Here is a 20,849-nt window from a genome sequence, read left to right on the forward strand (position 1 = left end):
TGGTTTCATGTTTATATCTCTGTCCCTGGGATACAGGTTCAAGTATGTAAACTATCCATCCTGCAAGCACAAACTCCTGCAGGTGTGTGGGTGCTGGTGAGCATAAAAAACATTCCTGACACCATCTCTTTTAAGGAATCTTCACCTCCTGATAGCTATAAGCCATTAAGAGTCAAAGGAAAGAGCTGACATCCCACAACTCTAGGTAAACAGCTAAACATTAACCCTTAAAGAGGCTTGAAAGCCATACTTAAAAGGCACTTTATGGAAAGAAACCATTTTTCCAGGGCCTGCTAATTGCCTTCTTTCTTCAGGACATTTCTCAACGGTCCCTTACTCAAAGAGATGGCTGCTGTGCCTCTCCCCACAAGTGCAGTGGCCATACTCCAAGTGAGGTGTTAAGGACACATGGCTTAGCAAGGAGAACTGTTCCAGATTTGCTTGCCATAAGAAGAGTTGGTTAATATATAGAAGTTCCAACTAACAAATCAAATTTCCCAAAGGCAAGTGATTATAGTCATGCCCATTGGCCTTTCTAACTGTTTGAGGTTTGTGGTATATTCCTGATAGTCCAACTCTTTGTCCCGTCCAACAGAAGGAGACACACTGAAAGCGTGAGATTCTCAAGCAAGGGTAGCCTAGAATTCCTCCTTACCTGTAAGGGGTTAAGAAGCTCAAATAACCTGGTTGGCACCTGACCAAAAGGACCAATGGGGAAAGAAGATACTTTCAAATCTTAGGGGGATATTTTGGGGGAATAGGAACTCCAAGTGGTCCTTTCCCTGATTCTTTGTTAAATCACTTGGTGGTGGCAGCATACCGTCCAAGGGCCAAGAATTTGTGCCTTGGGGAAATTTTAACCTAAGCTGGTAGAAATAAGCTTAGTGTGTCTTTCATGCGGGTCCCCACATCTGTACCCTAGAGTTCGGAGTGGGGAGGGAACCCTGACATGGTGGCAGAGGTGGGATCATGTATGGTTATGACAGCGTCTCAGAAGCTACAGCAGCTTCCCTAAATCCTGTAACATCCATCACGCTATCCTTGGTGTTCCCTCCTAGTATATCATATACCTGCAGAGATTTTATATTCACCCCCAAACAGCCAGGAGTGTTTTCTCCTGTGATGCGATCTGTGTGAGGGATTCTCCTTAAAATGGACTTAATCTGGTTTTATTGCTCATTTTCACCCAAAGAGAAAAATTGCCACTGTCAGAACTATGTGCTGCTGATGCTGCAGATTGAGAGAGAAAGGAGCTGTATGCAGTGTTTTTGTAGCCATGGTGGTCGCAGGATATTAGAAAGACAAGGTAGGTGAGGTAATGTCTTTTACTGGGCTAACCCACACACCTGCAGGAGTTCGCGCTTGCAGGATGGATAGTTTACAAATTTGAACCTGTGTCCCAGGGACAGAGATAAAAACATTAAACCAGATCCCTTTCTGATATTGTTACTGAATGAGAATAAAACCCTAATGAGAATACAAGATATTTTATTCCGATAAAAGATATTACCTCACCCACCTTGTCTCTCTAGAGAAGGGAGTTGGTATTCACTCTTCTGTCTTTCAACACTTCAAGAGACAATGGCACTTGCTTGAAACACTGTGACTTCATTTGTCATCAAGGAGAGCTTCCATTATACCGCCGTAGGTTTGGCTAATGAATAGTATAAAAATACCAGTTTCATTTCTCTAATACTTGTTACTCCACAGCACACTCACTAATCACATCATTGAAACGCAGCTCGCTTCGGAGTGTAATGTAGCCTTGTTTAGCTAGGCAGAGCAACACTACCACAGCTGAGGACAGGAAGTGAAGAAGCAAACTGTGTCCACTTGAAACCACTGGGAATGTGGGAGTTAGATTGTGGGAATATGATCCTTCTGAATGTCCTTGTTTCTTCAACAGGGATTCACAGGGAGAAAATGCCACCTATTGAACCACGAGTGCCACTTGGTGTAGCACCCTGCATGTTCCTTGGGGGTCTCCCATGTAAGTGCTGGTCTAGGCTAACCCTGCTTCGCTTATCTAATCTTGGCAGTCGTGCTGAAAAGCTTGTATGCCTTGGACCACATTTTGACACTCATGTGCCTGGAGTTAGTGATTTCAGTGTGGGTGCTCAGCACCTCAGGCCATTGTGATTCTTGGTGCTTAAATGCCGACGTAGATGCCTACTCTGAGCATCGAGATGTGGAAGTGTGGGCCTTTATGTCCATCAAAAGAGGACAAAAGTCAAACGTATCTGTGTGTGCTGGGGCTTGTATAACCCATTCCAGTAAACGAAGATGGGCTGCTTCAGAACCCGAGTTCTGCTGGTTTGGTTACAGACGGTCCGTGGCCTTCCCCAGAACGCAATCTCTACCACATAAACTTCCTGATCTCCTCACTAGTGAGTAAGGAATCTCTCCCCATACAATCTACGTTAAATGCCCCCACACAGCTGACTTCAGAAGGACTTCCTCTTGGGAGGGGGGGAGTTCTCAGCCCACTACAACAGCTGACTTTAAGGTCAAACATACATGGTTCTGGCTTGTGCTGGCCTCTGATCTTAAAAGAGACATTTTCATAGGACCGGGGTTGGGGCAATCTCCAGTTGTTGGCTAGCAAGCAGTTGTCTTTTTGTGCATTTATCTTCTGCTGTCCATGCGGCACACATAATCAGGACTTTCCTGCAGAATGAACAAACTGGGGCAAAATTCTTCTTTTTTTGTTCCACGTGAAAGGGCATCAGAAGCCCTGCCCTTGACCAGTCGTGATTCTGTCCCTTCATCTGGTTTGCCACTGCGTGGGAGGAAGTGCCCTGCCTTTGCCTTGGGGTCACCTGTTTTCTGTCTGCGGTGATGAACTTTGGTTTTTCATTCAGTCATGTGCGTAGGAATTGCCACTATGTGAGTGCTTGTAGGCAGTAACTTCACGTTACATGTGTTAACCTCTGAGCTTCTATCCTGCTCACGTCTAATGTGCTAATGGCTGCAGTAACTGCGGGCCAAACACAGTGCATTGTTGCACTTCAAAAGGACCATCCTTTCCACTCCCTCCTTAATTTCACGCCACTGTCTTAGGGTCAGAGTGTTGCCAACTCTCACGATTTCACTCCTGAAGAGAAGTGATTAGGTAAGAATCTTGGCTTTCATTAATAAAAACCAAACTTTCTAGTCCTCATGATTGTGGAGAAAAACTTCAAAACATGTTCTGAGTGGCCCCAATGGCTCAGAAACCACTAGGCAAATAAAAAGATTTTTTTTTTTAATCTCCTAGTTTTAATCCCACCTAAGGCGTGTGCATCAAACTCGGACACCAAGCACAGAGAAAGCATCTGAAACAGGCACAACGCTAGAGCCTGAATGTCCACGATAATCCGCTGCTGCTGCTTTTTTTCAGTAGAAAAAACTGAATGTAAAATTCGCTTCTCGGGGTGACAATTTTTTTAATATCAATCTGAGAATAAGCATCCATGGCCACATGGTAAATCCCTGAACAGAGACATTGGATAGAAGGAGCCCTAAATTCCCCCACTAACCCTCCACATGAAATTCACAGGTAAATTACGCTAGTGAGATTTAAAGCATGTTATTCTCTAAGTGGCCATCTATCATCATGCAAACCCGATCTGCAGTGAAATGGGTAACCCCTTAGCATTCAAAAGGATTGTGTGGAAAGCTTCCCTTCACATCCCTCTGCCAGTGCTGCTTATGCCCTGCATGGAGCACTTCCCGTTCCCACCATCCCAACCCTGCAGTGGCGGATTAGCCACTGGGCCAACAGGGCCTATGCCCAGGGGCCCCAGCTAATTGGAGGGGCCCTGAAAAATGGGCACACCCCAACCCACTCTGCCCACCCAGCACTCCTGCCAGGGAGCGAACTCAGGGCATGGGTGCTTGCCTCACTCCGCCTACCCGGTGCTCCTGCAGGGGAGTGGTGCAAGCCTCCATACCCCAACCCAGGTCCCCGGCAGGAGTGCCGGGCAGGCAGAGTGGGGCAAGCCCCCACGCACGGACCCCATTTCCCGGCAGGAGCGGCGGGGGGGTCAGAGGTGGAGGAGACTGCAGGTGGAAGGGGTGGGGAGAGGCCCCCACTTGCTCTAGCCCAGGGCCACCCTGTACCTTATGATGAATGTGACCAACTCTGCCCACTGGGTCCCCCTTTAGCCGCCACATCAAGACTTCGCTTTTGGAGCCCTTCACAGCTTCTGCTCTGCCTACATCTCAGACTTTGTCTCCTATTGTGTCTCCCCGGGCCTCTGCACACCACCGGTGAGGCCCCTCTCAATTCCCTGTCTCTTTCCTTCTCCTCCATTTGTGGGCATTTCCCCACATGGCACAGGGCACCCTTTCAATCCCAGACATCCCAACCCGTCAAACTTCACAAGAAGTAAGGTTGTATTTTTAAAAAAAAAACTCAAAATGGAAAAATAACGAGTGTTTTTTAAACAATTCCCACCTCTGGCTCTCTGGTGCAACCTGACTTATTGCTTTCTTTTAGGCTGTAAGCTCTTTGGGGCAGAGGCTGTATCTCTGTGTACAGAGCACTTTGCCAGCTCTAGCCAGATTGCATGATGGCTTTGTGATGCAGATTAAGGTCCCTCCCGGAGGAGGATGAAAGCACACGTGTAACAGCCTATTCCTTGTGTCCCCCCCTCCAAGCCCTCAAGCTTTCTCCTTTAACACCTTGAAAGAGGGGGGGCGGGGGGAGGCTGTTTTCTAGCCACTAATGCAAAAGCAAAAAAGCACCTTGGCGATTCTTGACTTTCCCTTCATCACCAGACAGTATTGAAAGCTCTTAGGGAATGTCATTCCTCCATTTCAAATTCCATACTTTAAAGTGCCAAACAAAAGGCCATGATCAAAGCGGAGTCAGAAAGAAATGAGTCACTAAAGCCCTCGATAGCACAAAGTAATCACTGGCTAAATGCCTTGGCACCCAGCAGCTGTGCAAGTATCTTTGATCCCTGCATTTCTCGTGTATCCAGCCTCACTTCCCACAATTTATGCTTTTGTTTGGTTACGTACATTGTGCCAAATCTATGCACCATTGTTATTAACTATGCTGCACAACACACCCACTCAGAACTTCCTGGTGACATCCAGATCCTCCTGCTCCAAAAGCCTTTGAACTACGGGCGAATCTCTGTTTGGTATGAGCGGTATAAGGCCGATGACATATATTCAGGTAGTTTTGATTCCTTCCAGCAGAGGGCATGGGGGAACACAGAAGCCTGTTCATTATGACACTTGTCAGTGAGACCATTTAAAGAATAATCCACCTGAGTTTTCTAAGCTTCATGGAGAAAATTCACTATGAAAAAATGTTGGGGTCTTTCCCACTCTTTCACTCTACAGACTGGGCAGCGTTTATGGGGATTTGTGGAATGACCCAATTTGCTGATCCACATAATGGAGGAGAGAGAGTTGACTTAGTTGTGAGAGAGAGAACACCTCAGATAGGGAATGTGGCTGTCCAGGAAGTGAAGAGACCTCATGGTACAGAAGTGCCGTAGAGAGCATATTTCTAGTTGGTGCCCGTGGCCGAGAGGGTTAGCAAGCCTAACACATCCCCATAGCTCTTCTTCCGCTGTTGGGGCTATGGATGCTCCTGGCGTAAGTGCCATCCATAGGTGGCTCGGCGGAGGCTGAGCGCCCCCTCCTGCATAAGACACTGATGTGCATCTGTCTTCCTGCCGCTGTTGCGGCGGGTGAATTTGGACCCAGCGATTTAGGGGAAAGCCGTCGTGGAAACCCTGCCACCTGTCAGAGCAGCAAAAAAATTAGCTGCCTGGCAAAAGTGGTTTGAAATAGTCGAACAAATCCGCGCTGGGGAGCCTGGAGTCCGAGATATTTCCAAACCTTGCCACGTGACTCTGTGAAAATAACCTCTTGAGGGCCTGGGTCTGTTGTGTCTTACCACTGCATATAAAATACCTTTGTGTCTACCAGCCAGTGCTACAGACTCATCCTGGGATCTGATAGTCAAGCCAGGCACTTTGTAGCTCTCCCAGCGTTGTCGCTGTGACACTTTCTGGGGCTACCCAGGGTTGGGAGACACCTCACTGCCACCTGCCTTTAGTGCCAGGAAGCCTTGTTTGTGCCTGCCGTGGGTCTGCTCCCAACTCCACCTGCCACCAGGAACACAAGCACTGCTCTCTCTCTGCAGGTTAGTGACAGGCACACCCCACCTCCGAGCATCTCCTTGGAGGATCCAGCCCCATTCCACTGGACACTCATGATTTTTCCAGATTCGCTGCTCCCAAAGGAATAGTACACCTCAGCTTACCAGTCCCATGTGAGATCACTGCTCTGCTTAGCACACAGAACATAGATGTGCTTATAGTGAAAACAAGCCAAACTTTAGTTAACAAAGAATAGAGATTTGAGTGATAGCAAGTAGAAGTATTGGAAACAAAGGGTTATATATAAAATAAAATCATCACTGGCTTTCTAGAGCCTAGACTTACTTAACTAAATACTTCTGTGTCTTCTAGGGCAATGCTCACCCCAAAGTCCTTCCAGCAGTTTTCATCCAGGCCTGGCTGGGATCCTTTTCTCATGAGATGAAAAGTGGTGTCAGCTTGTCCCCTAGGTAAAGAATCCAGGGTGTACCTCTGTACACCGTTATACCCCCTAAAGTTCATTGTCTTTACTCCTAAACAGCCTACTCCTCTGTTTTGTTTTGTTTTCCTGTAGATTTTCTCTCATATATATTTTCCACACTCTTGATGAGGATCTGGCGCAGTATGCAATTAGCCACCCATGGTAGGACATACAATGCACAGTACACACATGACCAGACAGAGAGAGAGAAGGGTCTGCTACCCCCTTGCCTGAAGGGAACCTGTCCAAGGCCTGTCACCGCCTTGGGACTGGTCTTTAACTTCAAGGGTTTAAGACCATAATTTCCAGGATAGATACTTTAACTCCTTCACTATTATCCATATGTACATTTTTGAAATGATTATCTTGAGCAGTGAGCTACTGCCTCTTGGCAGAGACATCACATGCCACCCTTTGGCAAAATAATATGTATACAGGGAAGCCCTGTAAAACCCTATGCATCCTTCACACCATCTGTCAGTTGACACCAAGGGGTCCTTGAGCCACAGTCCCCAGCAATAAAGATTCTGCAGGCCACATTGTTACATCCGTGCAATCTCATTGTCTCCACATTTTGTCTGTTGACTTCAATAGGATTGCCTGGGTAAAATTTGGCACTGCAAATTGGAATTCAATTAGCAGTTCTATTGGTGATGCATGACGCAAAGTAGAATCAGGCTCCTGCTCCCTGTGTTGGCTTTGCAAGGGTCACAGTAGGAAAATGTAATAAAAGCTTATTCTGCCAGCAGATCTGACTTCTGGACACACCCGGGGCATCAGGTTTGGTTAGTGAAAGGTGCCGTTTGTACAGCGTAACATTTCAATGCAGCCCACGCTCATTGCAGGCTAGCACAATCAACCCACATGTGTTCTTATACAGCCAAATCCATGGTCATGCATCGTGGGGAAAGGAAAAGGCTCAGTTTGTAAAACCGAGGGCTAGAGTCTGGAAAGCAGTGACTCTGAAAAGGACTTGAGCTGAATGTGAGCTCCCAGGGCGACACAATCCTTGGATCCATAAACAGGGGAATCCTGAGTAGAAGTAGGAAGGCGTTATTACCACTATATATGGTAGTAGTGAGACCAGTGCATATTTTTAAAAGGATGCTGAAAAATTGGAAAGGGGTCAGTAAAATGTTATAAGAATGATTCCAAGTCTTGTAAACATGCCATACGTTGAGATCCTTGAGAAGCTCGGTCTATTCAAAGAGATGATTAAGAGGCTGTTTAATAATAGTTGGTAAGTACCTACAGAGGGAGAAGATTTCTGAAAGCAGAGGGCTCTTTAATCTAGCAGATAAAGGCACAAGATTTGGTGACTGGAAGTTTGAAGTTAGAAAAATTCAAACTGGAAATATGATGCAAATTTTTAACAGCGATGGTAAATAATCATGGAACAGGTGTGGTAAGATCACTGGGAGTCTTTAAATTGAGGTTGGATATCTTTCTAAATTATCTGTTCTAATTCAGTCAAAAGTAGTTTGGTTAGATGGAAAAATCACTGGTCAAGGTTCTTTGGCCTGTGTTATGCAGGAAATCAGACTAGATTACCCTAATATTCCCTGGCCCCATAGTAGATGTTATCAGTCTCTGCCCCAGGCCTTATAATCTATTGAAAAGTAACACGGGATGCAGTTATGGCTGACTTCCCTGCATCCAGCACTGGCAGGAAGTTGTTAATCCGATGGAATCATGATAAACACATGGACATGATGGAGGAATTAAAAGCATGCAAGGTTTGTGCACCCCGACCCTGCAGTCTCCATTCAGGCAAAGTCAGAGCTTTGAGTGCAAGATTGGACCATTTATTTCCAGATCTTGCTCTTCCTTTCACTGCAACAGCTTGGTGTCAGTGGGGCTGCACAGATGCCATAAGGAGAATTCTGCCCAGGAGTTTTGTGGAAGAGGAACTCTCCAAGCTGCTCTCACATTAGCAAATCCCTCTTTCCTTCCTGATTCTGCCTTTTAACGAGAGAGAGTTTCAATTTTGGGGAGCTTCATGGAAGTTCTCTTTGATCTGAAGAGAAGAGAGCAGGGTTTGCTGTCTTAAATGTATTTTTAATTGTTTTTCTTTTTTTGGAGAGCAGTCCTCAGCCTTATAAAAATAAACATGGCACTGCGGGGTTCTGGTTCCATTTTTGAATTTTATCCCTATTAACAATATGGTTTCATTTACTGTCAGTAAAAAAAAAAAAAGGGAATTCTGAAATAACATGGGAGGGCTTTAGAAGCCAGTTACAGTCTGCATAGACCATCTTACTGCAGGAACGAAAGAGGATAAAAACCTACTTGATTGCTTGTCCATCTCCCGCAGGGTAGGCTGTGACTTCTTTGATTGTAGAGCACCATGGACCCCGGGTCCTGTCTGGCATCTCTAGATGCTGCTGTAATACAGAGAATAATCATGCTCATCATGGATTTTAGCCGCATTTGTTTGAAAATGCCATTTGGTAGGTGGTCTGGGTTCCACCATCCCATTCCGGGTGAATTCATAGATTATGAGGCCAGAACGGACCATTATGATCAATTAGTCTGACCTACATAACATGGGCCATGGAGCCTCACCCAGCAAATTCTTCATCAACACTTGTGTTTGAACTCTGCCATCATCACCTCTCTTTTTACTCCTGCCCCATAGAACAAGAGAACCAAGCCCAGATCCCCTTCCCCCACCTCCTCATGATGGAGCCTCAGTCAATACATGTTGACCCTCCCCTCTAGAAAATGGTTTTTTGGGGGTTGGTTTTTTTGTTTTTTTTTTTTTTGGCTGAGCGATTAGCTGTATGCCAAATCCATCTGGTCCTGTCTCCCCTAGCTGCCTTCCATATCATTACAGGATCCCTGGCAGGAAGCCTAGACCTGTCTCCCTCCTTACACCCTTAGGAGCACATTCCTTTCTACACCTTTTCCCGAGCCGGGAGAGAAATGATTATCAACCCCCAACACAAAGCATCTGCTTTCTGCCTGCTTCTGCTTCACTGGACGCGCGTGTACGTTACACCCATGTCAGCAGCGAATGCAAAACACACACAACCCCCAACCTCGCAGACCCGCACACAACATGGGCTGATTAAACTTTCAGCTCCCAGAGCCTGTATCACACGCTTTCTCTCTGTCTCCACAGTCCCAGCTGTGACCGCCGCACCATTTGTTCTGCCAGCCCACGCCAGCTCTCGAAGCCAGTTCTTTATCACCCCAATTAGCCTTGTCTGTACTGATTAGAGGAGAGAGGCTTCCACGGCAGGGGACAGACGGGGGAATAGAACTTACTCACAGTGGCCACCAGCAAGAGGCTTTCCCATTAAAGCGCCTTTGTTCCCCTCAAGGGATACATTTCACTGGGTCAAGAGCGTGGCTGGAAAGCCGGCTCTGCCATGCTGGGTTATGCTCATTTATAAACAGATGCTTGAGGAGGGACAGAGGGTGGATTTGTTTTAAATGCACCTGGTAATCTGCTGGAGGGAGGATGCAGGCTTGTCAGAACTGCCTTGAATCCCAGAACATAAGAGTGCAGGGAATAATACTGAGCCAGACCAGCCAGCTTGACTTAACAAGAGCAGGAATAGTATGGCTCGTTCCCTGCTGTGAAAAGCACCTTTTCTGCTTTGCTGTGCGTCCAGGTCATTTCCCAGGACCGAGCCAACTCCTGCGGACGTCGACGGTGAAGGTTTCTTTGGCAGGAGCAGGGTAGGCTTTGCTTCTCCTTGGTTTGGCATTTCACATTACCAAGTGGGTCTCCCACCCTTGAGGCTGCCATGTTCTCTCCCTGACCCTTTTCAGCACTCTTTGGGGACAGAGATTGTAAACTCCAGTTCCCTTCCGTGGGTTCTTGAGCCGTTCTCCCACTGCTCAAGTCCCTTTTCTCCCAGGCCTCCCAGCAACTATTATCCCTGATTTAGCGGGGGATCGTCTCCTCCCCCTCCCCCCAAGTCTGCTGTGTGTAGCTGAGCTCCCACGTGGAAAGGAGAACTGGCACCATTATAACCACACCTCGCAAAGGATGCTTCTTGGGGAGGGACAGAGATGAGTCACCCCATATGGGTGGGTTTGGGGACCCAGCAGACATACATCTCCCCCACCATGTTCCCAGTGAAGTGGAGCCATACTCCCTGTTCCTTGGAGCACCCTTTCTGGTGGACCTATCTCTTTAAAGGGGATTCATGGGGTGGCCATGACCAAGGAAGAGCCTGGTAGCAGGACTTCAGTGCAGCTGTGCTACCAGGGAGCTAGATAGGGGTGGTCACCAGGGCCCAGAGCTACTGGAGCTGTGGAGGTGCAGGGCCTCTACACCAATTATCGTGACCTGCAGATCCCCCAGAGTTTGGGGCTGGGTGCTAGATCCTATTCCAAAGCCTGGAGGCATACCCTGCTCTCCCCAACGGATCTGCATAGGATTTCCTCCCCCTGAGCCACCCCTTGTGGGTGAGGAGAGGGGTGGTGATGTGACCCTTGGTGCCAAATCGAATCCATGATGCTGCAGTCAGGGGTGAGCCAGTTCAGAGAGTGGAGGGCCAGGGAGATGTGTTCCTGGCCATCTGAGTTGCTTCCTTTGCACCCCTGGAGCTTTTTCAGGGCACAGGGCTTCATTCCTCATTGTAACAAGCTGCAAGAGCCAGACCTTGGAGATCACAAATGTGCAGATCATGGTGGCCAGGCTAGTGTTTGATAGGGTGGGCTGTGGTCTTCTGGACAGGTAAAGAGGGAAGTTTGGAGTTTTTCTCCCTCCAGGACTATTTGGGCACCTAGTAGCACTTAGGAGTCTAGAAGGACCCTGGGCTATGGACCACTTAACATGAAGGCAAATGCCTTGAAAAGAGAGGAAGTCAGTTCTCTGGAGCATTTCCCTCTTCCCACCAGCATCACCACAGTCATTTAGCTTTAGCTGGCTGCTCTTTCTCCGGGAGCTGATTTTGGCCAGGCACAGAGGGAGCTGGGTGATGATGCCGTGTGCATTTGATGTGAAGTAGCTGTACAGCTGGGTATCGTCTCCATGCTGCAGCCACTCCAGCCTCTGTTGTCTCGCCAGCAGTTCCAACAGCTTCATGGAGATGTTGCATCGTGTGTGGAAGAGGATTGAGCCTGGTAGTGCACTGCAGGTGAGAGGTATGGAGACACATGCACCAGCAGCCCTCAGAGTTATCTGGGAGGAAGTCCCTGCTTCAGGCATTTCCATTCACTCGAGACCTTCTTGGAGATGAGGCAAAAGTATTTGCTGATCATTGGTATCAAATGCTACAGCGGCCCAGCAGGATCAGTATGGATGGAGTTCCAGGATGAGTATGGATCTGGACAGTGGGTGGACATCTGTCAGAAACAAGAGTCTCAGTACCATTCCCTGGCCCAAAGCCAGGCTGAGCAGATTCCAGGATATTGGCAGCTGATCTAACAACATACACTGAACTATATTAAACTACGCTTTTAACACCAAAACGGGGATGGAAAGTATGGTGCATGGGTACGTGGAGGTAGCCAAGCTAATGCTGCCGCTGAGACTTTAACTACTGCTTTCCCTGACTTGCAAGTCTACTGCCTTAAAGTATCATCACCTTATTTTCCCCCATTAGATTTCCAAACGACGGGAATAGCCCCCTGGGTGCATTGCTCATCAGTGCACTGCTGGTGCCTCTGCTAAGTACTTTGTTCCTTTATCTGCCCCGGAATCACATCCGCACTTCTGGGAGTGCACACGGGGCAGTGCTTATAACATCTCTACTGCTGCCTTTATTGGAGTCATGCAGGGCTGGACTGGCCTCAGGGATCCCCATCCCCCAGTGCCAGAGATCTCCCAGTCAGTTATTCCAGTCTAACGGGGGCATGCGTAGGCCCAACAGTACATGGCAATTAAAGGCACCCAGGGCACCTATGATCATTTACACAGCAGTTTTACCCTTATCATCTGCTAAGGGTCTCTGGAAAGAGACCTCTCCCACTGCCTGGACTTCCTGTGCTATGAATTCAGTCTCTCCCCCGTCAGCTTTGCCTTCTTCCTGGTCAAACAGCATCTCATCTCCACTGTCCCCTTGGCTCCCACACCAACATTACTAGCCACCTCTTCGCCATCCTTAATCCCCTCCTACTGCCTTCCCTCCCCCACGTCAGTGCCTGCCTCCCTCGCTGTGCAGTATCAGGCGGGACTCGGCTGTGTGGCGGGAGTGTGCTGTAGCCCTTTCAGGGGTGTCTTCCTCAGTGGAGGCAGGGGGCCCCAGGAGACCAGAGCGCCCCCTGGGGCGATGCAGGTCCACACTTACTACAGGGTTGTGCATACAGTGCAAAATTTCGCCCAGTGGTTCTCAAACAGGGGTATGCATATCCCTGGGGTACACAGAGCTCTTCCAGGGGGCACATCAACTCATCTAGGTATTTGTCTAGTTTTACAACAGGCTACAGAAAAAGCACTAGCTAAGTCAGTGCAAACTACAATTTCATACAGACAATGACTTGTTTATACTGCTCTATACACTAGACACTGAAATGCAAGTACAATGTTTACATTCCAATTGATTTATTTTATGATGATATGGTAAAAATGAGAAAGTCGGCAATTTTTCAGTACGAGTGTGCCTGTGACACTTTTGTATTGTTATGTCTGGTTTTGTAAGCAAGTGTTTTTTAAGTGAGGTGAAACCTGGGGTACACAAGACAGATCAGACTCCTGAAAAGGGTACAGTAGTCTGGAAAGGTTGAGAGTCACTGATCTAGCCCATAAATTGCTGTCCCTAGAAATCCCCCTCTGTGTAGAGGGTCAAATTCATCATTCCCACATAAAGCCCATTGTCTGGGGCACTGTGCAGAGAGCTAAGTGGCGCTATGAATTCACACCCCAAGCCTATGCAAGCGGAAACCACAGCTCATCCTGACTCACTGTTCCATCCACCAGGTTCAGATAGCAGCTGCTGCCACTTTGTGCATCCTCCTCGGGCGGGGCAGGACCATTTGATCTGGGTAGGCCAGGATCCTGCGGTTGCTCCACCTTCAGCAACTGCCTTTGCGCTGGTTTGAATCGGCTGCAGCATACTCCCTTGCATGCCTGTTCCTCCGATTCACCCAGCTGTGTATCCTCACTGTGAGGTTGAAATGGTGCATGTAGCTTTACACAAGGTGAATTTCCCATCCTGACCTAACTGTGTGGGTGTGTTAACAGAGCACAGAATTCGGTCATGAGGTGAGTCTGTGACTGACCTCTAGGTATATATCTCCCTTACCTATGTCTTTTAGCTAGGTAATTCTAAGGCACTTCTGGCTGTGATATTTAATACTGATCTGTGAAACTGCACTACATCGATGTGTAAAAAAACTTTTCTTTCCATACCAGAGGGGAAAAAATAGAAAGAAAAGCTCTCTCAGAGCCAGCCAGATCAGAGTTAATCCTGGTATCAAAATGGCGGCTGTCACTTCTCCTGTACAATTAGAGGAAAGGCTATTCTATCCTTGTTGAGTAGCTTCCCCCTGTTATAATGCTCTACTTTGTGTTTCAGTAAAAGAAGAAATGGTGAAGCTGCTAATAATGGCACTAAAAGAAAATATGCTACATCTGTTATGGATAGCAGTACAAAATTAGCTGATCACACCTCTGACACCCAAGATGTCTTCACTTAAAATACTCGTTGGCTTACTTTACATAATTTGCTGATTATATTTAAAAGAAATACAATTTTGCAATTACTGTTCTTTCTGGTGTGCTATCTATGCATCATTTTCTTTTTATGTTTATATATTTCTCCTTCATTAGTGCAGTCTGAAGGGTGATTAGATCCCTTCAAACATTTTACAGAGGTTAAACGTTGATTAAGATTTAATTATTACTGTAAATAGCTTGGAATGACATATGGTGCAAAAACCTGACATATGTGCATTTGAATAAATGAAGTGCTATTTCCCATGATGCCTCAGTGGCTGTTTAACAGCTTTGCTGAAGGGTTATGTTGCACCTCATGTTAAGATTGCTTTGATGTTATATTTTGTTGGGTTTGTGCAGCTGAAAAGCGAAGAACAGTTTTTCCAGTTTTTAAAAACATTGAATATTTTAAATACCTAAATTGTTTTGCACAAATTTTTGCTAATTTGTCTAACTAGGTTAAACATTTTCAAAAGCATTTAGATTTTAACGTGGGTTCCTAGCATTGTGTCAGCTACAGCACTGATTAAATGGATAGGATTTTTCAAAATATGATACTGGAAGGTGCAGTGTCCTGTTTCTGGGGAGATCCTGGCCTGGATTGGACAATAAGAATTCCTCCTACCCACCCCAATCTCGTCCTCCAAGTACAGAGGTTCTGACTATTTTTGGATCACAGAAAAGCTTTTTTGTAAGTCTGATTGGAAAAAATAAAAGAGATTTCACAGAGAGAAAAAGTGCAGCGGAGAATGGGAAAACGCTGCCTTTAAAATATACAGCATAGAAGATCCACTGATAAACTTTTCAAAGATTTATGTAGTATATTATTTAGTCTGTTATATAGTGTATTATGTTATTTAACACTTCTTTATCGTGCCATAGGTGTGCATAGTGCTTTACAGAGAGAAGTGTAGGACAGGAAGGGACCTCAAGAGGTCATCTAGTCCCGTCCCCTGGACTCATGGCAGGACTAAGGAAGACATGGGGTAAAATCCTGGTCCAACTGAAATCATCTGGACTTTTGCCACCAACCTCAACAAGGCTAGGATTTCACTGCTAGTCCCCATCCTGAGACTTTAGGGCCCTGATCCTGGAATTGGATCTGAACATGCAGACTCTTGCTCCCACAAGGAGTGCCCCATTGACTTCACTGGGTCTTGGCACAGTCAAAAGCGTGGTGTTAGGCTGCTCAATACCTTTGTGAATCCGACCCAAAGCGTCCATCCATGTGGATCCAACTGCAGGATTGGGGACTGGATTGGATCTGACATGATGGAGGGTGAGGCGGCATCAGGCAAGGGAAAGGGAAATGTATGTAAAATAAGACAATAGAGTTTCTTTTTTAAAAAAAAAAATGTGTTGTGTGGCTGTTTAATATAGAATTTCAAGAGTTGGAAAGGGCGGGAATATGAGTCATTTCACATAACATAATGCAATATAAACTGGCATGATAAAAGCATGAGTAGGGCAACAAAAATGATTAGGGGACTGGAACACATGAGTTATGAGGAGAGGCTGAGGGAACTGGGATTGTTTAGTCTGTGGAAGAGAAGAAGGAGGGGGGATTTGATAGCTGCTTTCAACTACCTGAAAGGGGGTTCCAAAGAGGATGGATCTAGACTGTTCTCAGTGGTAGCTGATGACAGAACAAGGAGTAATGGTCTCAAGTTGTAGTGGGGGAGGTTTAGGTTAGATATTAGGAAAAACTTTTTCACTAGGAGGGTGGTGAAACACTGGAATGCGTTACCTAGGGAGGTGGTGGAATCTCCTTCCTTAGATATTTTTAAGGTCAGGCTTGACAAAGCCCTGGGATGCGATGATTTAGTTGGGGATTGGTCCTGCTTTGAGCAGGGGGTTGGACTAGATGACCTCCTGAGGTCCCTTCCAACCCTGATATTCTATGATTCTATGATAATCATGGGAAAGTACTTTGAGATCACAGGTGAAAGGCATTACTGAATTGCCAAGCACTGTTCTTGCTGCTTGTTACTAACAGCCACACTCCTGCAGTTCACAGCAGAGGACCTCCGTTGGGCCTGCTATAACTCTCTACTGACTCCTGCAGAGATTACACCAGATTTGCACAGTTATGAGACCAGAGTCAGGCTCACTGACTTCAGTGGAGTTACCCCTGATTTATGCCAGCATAAGTAAAATCAGAATAAAGTCAGCTAAAGTCTTGCATCTGTTTATTTATGTTATTGATGTATCATGCTCCCGTTGCTGTCAGACAATATTAGCTCAATTCTAATCTTACCTCGTCTTTGATTTGGCAGATTGAGACATCTCGACTGGAGCCAGAAATTGCAATGGCCACTACCAGTAAGACGGTTGTCTACAATAAAGGATTGTAAGTGGAAGTGGATCCTCTCAGCACAGAAGATTGGAGGAGCAGAGGGGGAAGCTCACAATTACTTCTGGGGGGAAAAATAAACAAACACTAGAACTCAGAGATAGTAACATATTACCACTCTCAGGAGCTGGGAGTGAATTAACACTTTCAGAATACTGACACCTCACATCAGTCAAAAAGATTCATATTAAAAGTTTTAAATTAGCAACAAGAACAAAAACAAATGACTTTCAAGCACGTTAGAGAACTAGCTACAATATAATGTCCTGAATTAGAAACAGCACTGCATGGAAAGGAGTTTAATGATATGTTGACATGGGTATGCCTAACTCTCTGTGAAAGTAGACTACGCAAGACAATTTTGTTTTTTAATAAGAATTAAATCTCAACACTTGGATGCTGCACAGAAATAATTCTGTAGAAATCGATTGGTGCATGAGTTAGAAACGCTAGATAGGGCATTTGATAAGTGTACAGTATTGATTCAATGTCAATATTGCACCAGTAATCATGCACAAAAACAATGTTCCTTGGTTAGGTTTGTGACACTTTGATTCTAAACAAATAACACAATGAAGGTCATAGCCTGTGTGCCCTCCCTCCCTCTCCGACAAACAACCAGGGTGGTATCCTGGCATTCACTGGACTTACAAAACATTCTGTGTGATTCAAGCCTAACGCACTCGCATATTTGCAGGTTTTGCCCAGGCTAGCAAGCTAACGAAAAGTCAACCTGCCAAGTTAGTGCACAGAATGGGAAGAGAGCTGCTAGTATAAAGAAAACAGATCTGTCCTTTAACGTTGCATAATGGACCAAATTCTGTTCTCATTTACATTGACATACCCCTAGAGTAAATCCACTGGCTTCTGTTACATTACACTGCTATAAACGAGAGCAGAATTAGGCCTAATGATGAAGGGCCAGATCCTTGGCTGATGTAAGCCATCAGGACTCCATCCATTTCAATGGGACTCTGTTGATTGACGCTATCGGAGAATCCGACTTATCACATAGATCACATTCTAATTGCTCACACCACAGTAATTCCACTGCAGCCAGTGAAGTTACTGCAGATTTAGGCTGGTGTTACAGAGCTTAGAATAGGTCCCATTGGTGCATTTCACCAGTGAATACAATTAGAATGAAAGGATCTTTATCCAGGTACGATGGTAATGGACACTATAGAAATGCATATATTATAATGATTAAAATTCCAGGTTGGGTTTGGGGCTTTTGGGGGGAATGTATATAAATGGGGTCTTGCAATGTTTCATGGTGGCAGGCCTATGTGTTACTCCAGTTTTATGCTAGTCTGACTCCTCACTGGAGTTACACCAGAATAAACTTGGAGTTACACTGTGGTGGATCAAGCCAAAGGGATCTGATTCTGCTCCCATGCTGGTGTAAATCAGGAGTAACTGCGCAGAAGTCAGTGGAGTTACACCAGTGTCTAAAACCAGCCTAAGTGAGAGGAGAATCAGTCTCAAAGCATTCTAGCCATACTTAGCTTAGTGGACCAAATCATGTTTTCAGTTACGGTGGTGTAAATCCAGAGTAATTTCACTTATGGGTCCTATTCTGGATTTACCCCAGGGTAACAGGCAGCAGAATTTAACCCAATATAGTTCTTCTAATGCACTAGATCACATGGATGTACATGAGTGAGGCAGCCAGTGTCTGCTGAGTAATAGCCAAGCCTAAGGAGTTTAGGAGACAGACGGGAATAAATGTGCTGTACCAAGGCACAGAAGTATAAGAAATAGCAAGAATGGACTTTGATGGGTGCAGAAAATGACGGGGGAAGCATATATTCTGAAGCACGTTCCACCAATGCACAGATGGAACATGGAAATATTGGGCTGATGCTCCTCTTACTCAATGGTTTTCCCCCAAAGCGACTCCATCCTCGCCAAAGGAGCTGCCCCTCGTGCTCACCAGCATGGGAGGAGATTCAAGCCCAGGGGCGTTAGAATGGTGTATCCTGGGGGCGAGGGAGTCAGGCCTGTAAAGTCCCGTTCTGCCAGCCACACGCTGCATTATCCTCAGGACACACAGGGCCAGATACTCAGCAGGTGTAAATTGGTGCCACTCCCTTGAGATCAGTGGAACTGTACTGATTTACACCATCTGACCACCAGAAGAACTGATTCTTCACAGTCTTGTGCCTTGTGTCATTCACACCTGCACTTGCACTGGGGGCCTGATCCAAAGCCCATTCAGGCCAATGCCATACTTTTCTTGGGCTTCAGCGGGCTTTGGATCAGGCCCAAAGTGAGTGCCAGGGCCATACCTTTTTGGTGTGGTAACATCGAACATCCACTTTGCACCGGTATCTAAAATGACACAAGGGGGAATCCAGCACAGAATCAGGCCCATTGATTCCAAGCAGCGTGTACGTGGGTTATGTGGCTCGCAGCAGCAATGAAAAGCCAGGCCTACCACTGCAGCTAGGTAAGAAACGGAGCACACAAAGAGGTGAACCATAAAAATCCCAACCTGCCACTGAGAAACGCAAACCGCTTTGGACAAAAACACAAATCACAGAATTAGCAAAAGAAAACTGGGGCTTTTCATTGCTGCACTGGTTTGGTAGAAGATAAAAGCCAAATTAATATACACCTGAGCCCCACAACTGATGGAGACACACCTGCACATATATATGTGGTGGAGAAAAACTAGTATTAAAAATGTGCCAAATGTGTAACAGCTAAACTGAGTTTAAAGTGAAGGTGAATAATCTCATGTTCCTAATGAATGCAGAAACCAGACTGGATCTCGCTGTATGCAGCACTGCCTGTGTTCTGTATTGTTCTGAACTGAAATCCAAGTGGCGAACAAAATCAGCTGCTTCTGTTAACAATGAGCAATGTCCTGGCTCTGTTTTCTATCAGCATCGTTCAATTTTCCATATCATGGTGTTTTGTCACCCTTCGAACCACTCTGTTGAAATCCTGCCAAAGTCTTAAGGGAGGGGTTGACTGAGTCATTTGAGGGTGTGGAGGAGGTAGAAGTGAGTACTTCTCCATTGCAGTGATGTCACTGCTGGGGAGGGGGGATGATTTGTTTTTACATCATAATTACTGATCAACGATTCCACTAGCTGTGAACTCTAGCTACCTGCCGGGGCTACAGATGGAGTGAGTAATTTTCAACATACAGAGCTAATTACAATGGCTGGTAGAAAAATATTCAAGGATTTGCTCACTGCATTTTTTTGAGAGAGGTACCGGTGGGGGGGAACGGGGGGGACAAGTTTTGCAAATGTTTAAAAAAAAAAAAAAAGTCAAACTAGTTATTTTTTCCCAAGGAGGATGAGAGACTGCAAATTGTTTCACTTCACTGATAAACTTTGACTGCAAAGTGTTTAAGATCAGTGCTTTGCAGGTCATTAATTAGCAGGGGAACTAATCCATAGATGTATTGTAAGAGTTGAATGTTTTAGAAGAGAGTGGAGTTGGGGAGTTAATAGGCCCTAATCTTAAATTGCAACTAGAAGGCCTGATTCTTATTTCACACTTGCATGAATAAGGCATAGCTCTGTTGAAATCAAAAGAGTCCCATGGTAGGACTGGTATAAAAGGGATCAAAATCAGGTGCATCACGAGGTTCCAGTTTTGTTTTCTTCCAATGAAGCCATATCAAAAGTGATCACTTTATATGTCAAAATATGGATCTACATTGGGGTAAGTGTTGCTGTGGTGGTTTATACCAACTGGAGATCTGGCCTGTGATTTTTCTGTCTTTCATTTCTGCAGCTTTGGCCTGAGATCTAAAAGGCAAAGCTGGGGGCAGGGGGTTGTTTTAGGTGTTATGTCAGTGGACAGTGCCCCTAGCACAATGGGTCCTGCTCCATGAGTAGGGCTCCTAGATGCTGCGATACTACAAATAATAATTATTAATAATAATTAATAAAGATTCTGCAGTCAGGACCTACAAACTCTCTGTTAATGGCGTGTCACCCCGGAGGGAGTCCAGCTCACTCTCCCATAACTGCAGTGCTAACAGGGGTAAACCAGTGGACAGTGTCCCTTTAACAGGGCTTAGGCCCTAATGATGATCCCCTTTTTCCTAACCTTACTAAAATCAAACTCAGAAATGTCTTTAGTTGTCCTCATCACATGGCCTTGCCCTGCGAGGCGCTGAGCACCTGCAGCTCCCATTACCTTTAACTGGAGCTACAGGTGCCCAGCACCTCTCTGAGCGTGGCCCACAATGGATATGTTTGGTTTCAGAAGAAAGAGGTAACAATCTGAGACTAGCCTGAACCAAAATCTCGGATCTAAAGATCCCTGAAT

General features: G+C 45.9%; 1 protein-coding gene across 2 annotated transcripts in view; it reads left to right on the forward strand.

Annotated features, from left to right (window-relative positions):
- SFXN5 (sideroflexin 5) overlaps positions 1 to 20,473 on the forward strand; it is a 168,437-nt gene extending 147,964 nt beyond the window's left edge. The window contains exon 14 of one of the 2 annotated variants that reach the window (XM_074951956.1): positions 16,477 to 20,473. In XM_074951956.1, the coding sequence (XP_074808057.1) occupies positions 16,477 to 16,554 (78 nt within the window). In that variant the 3' untranslated portion in view covers positions 16,555 to 20,473. The remainder of the gene's footprint in view (positions 1 to 16,476) is intronic. The other variant, XM_074951957.1, reaches the window with a different exon arrangement.
- Positions 20,474 to 20,849: the final 376 nt, after the last annotated feature.

Source organism: Natator depressus, chromosome 4, assembly GCF_965152275.1.
Source record: "Natator depressus isolate rNatDep1 chromosome 4, rNatDep2.hap1, whole genome shotgun sequence".
Classification (NCBI taxonomy): domain Eukaryota; kingdom Metazoa; phylum Chordata; order Testudines; family Cheloniidae; genus Natator; species Natator depressus.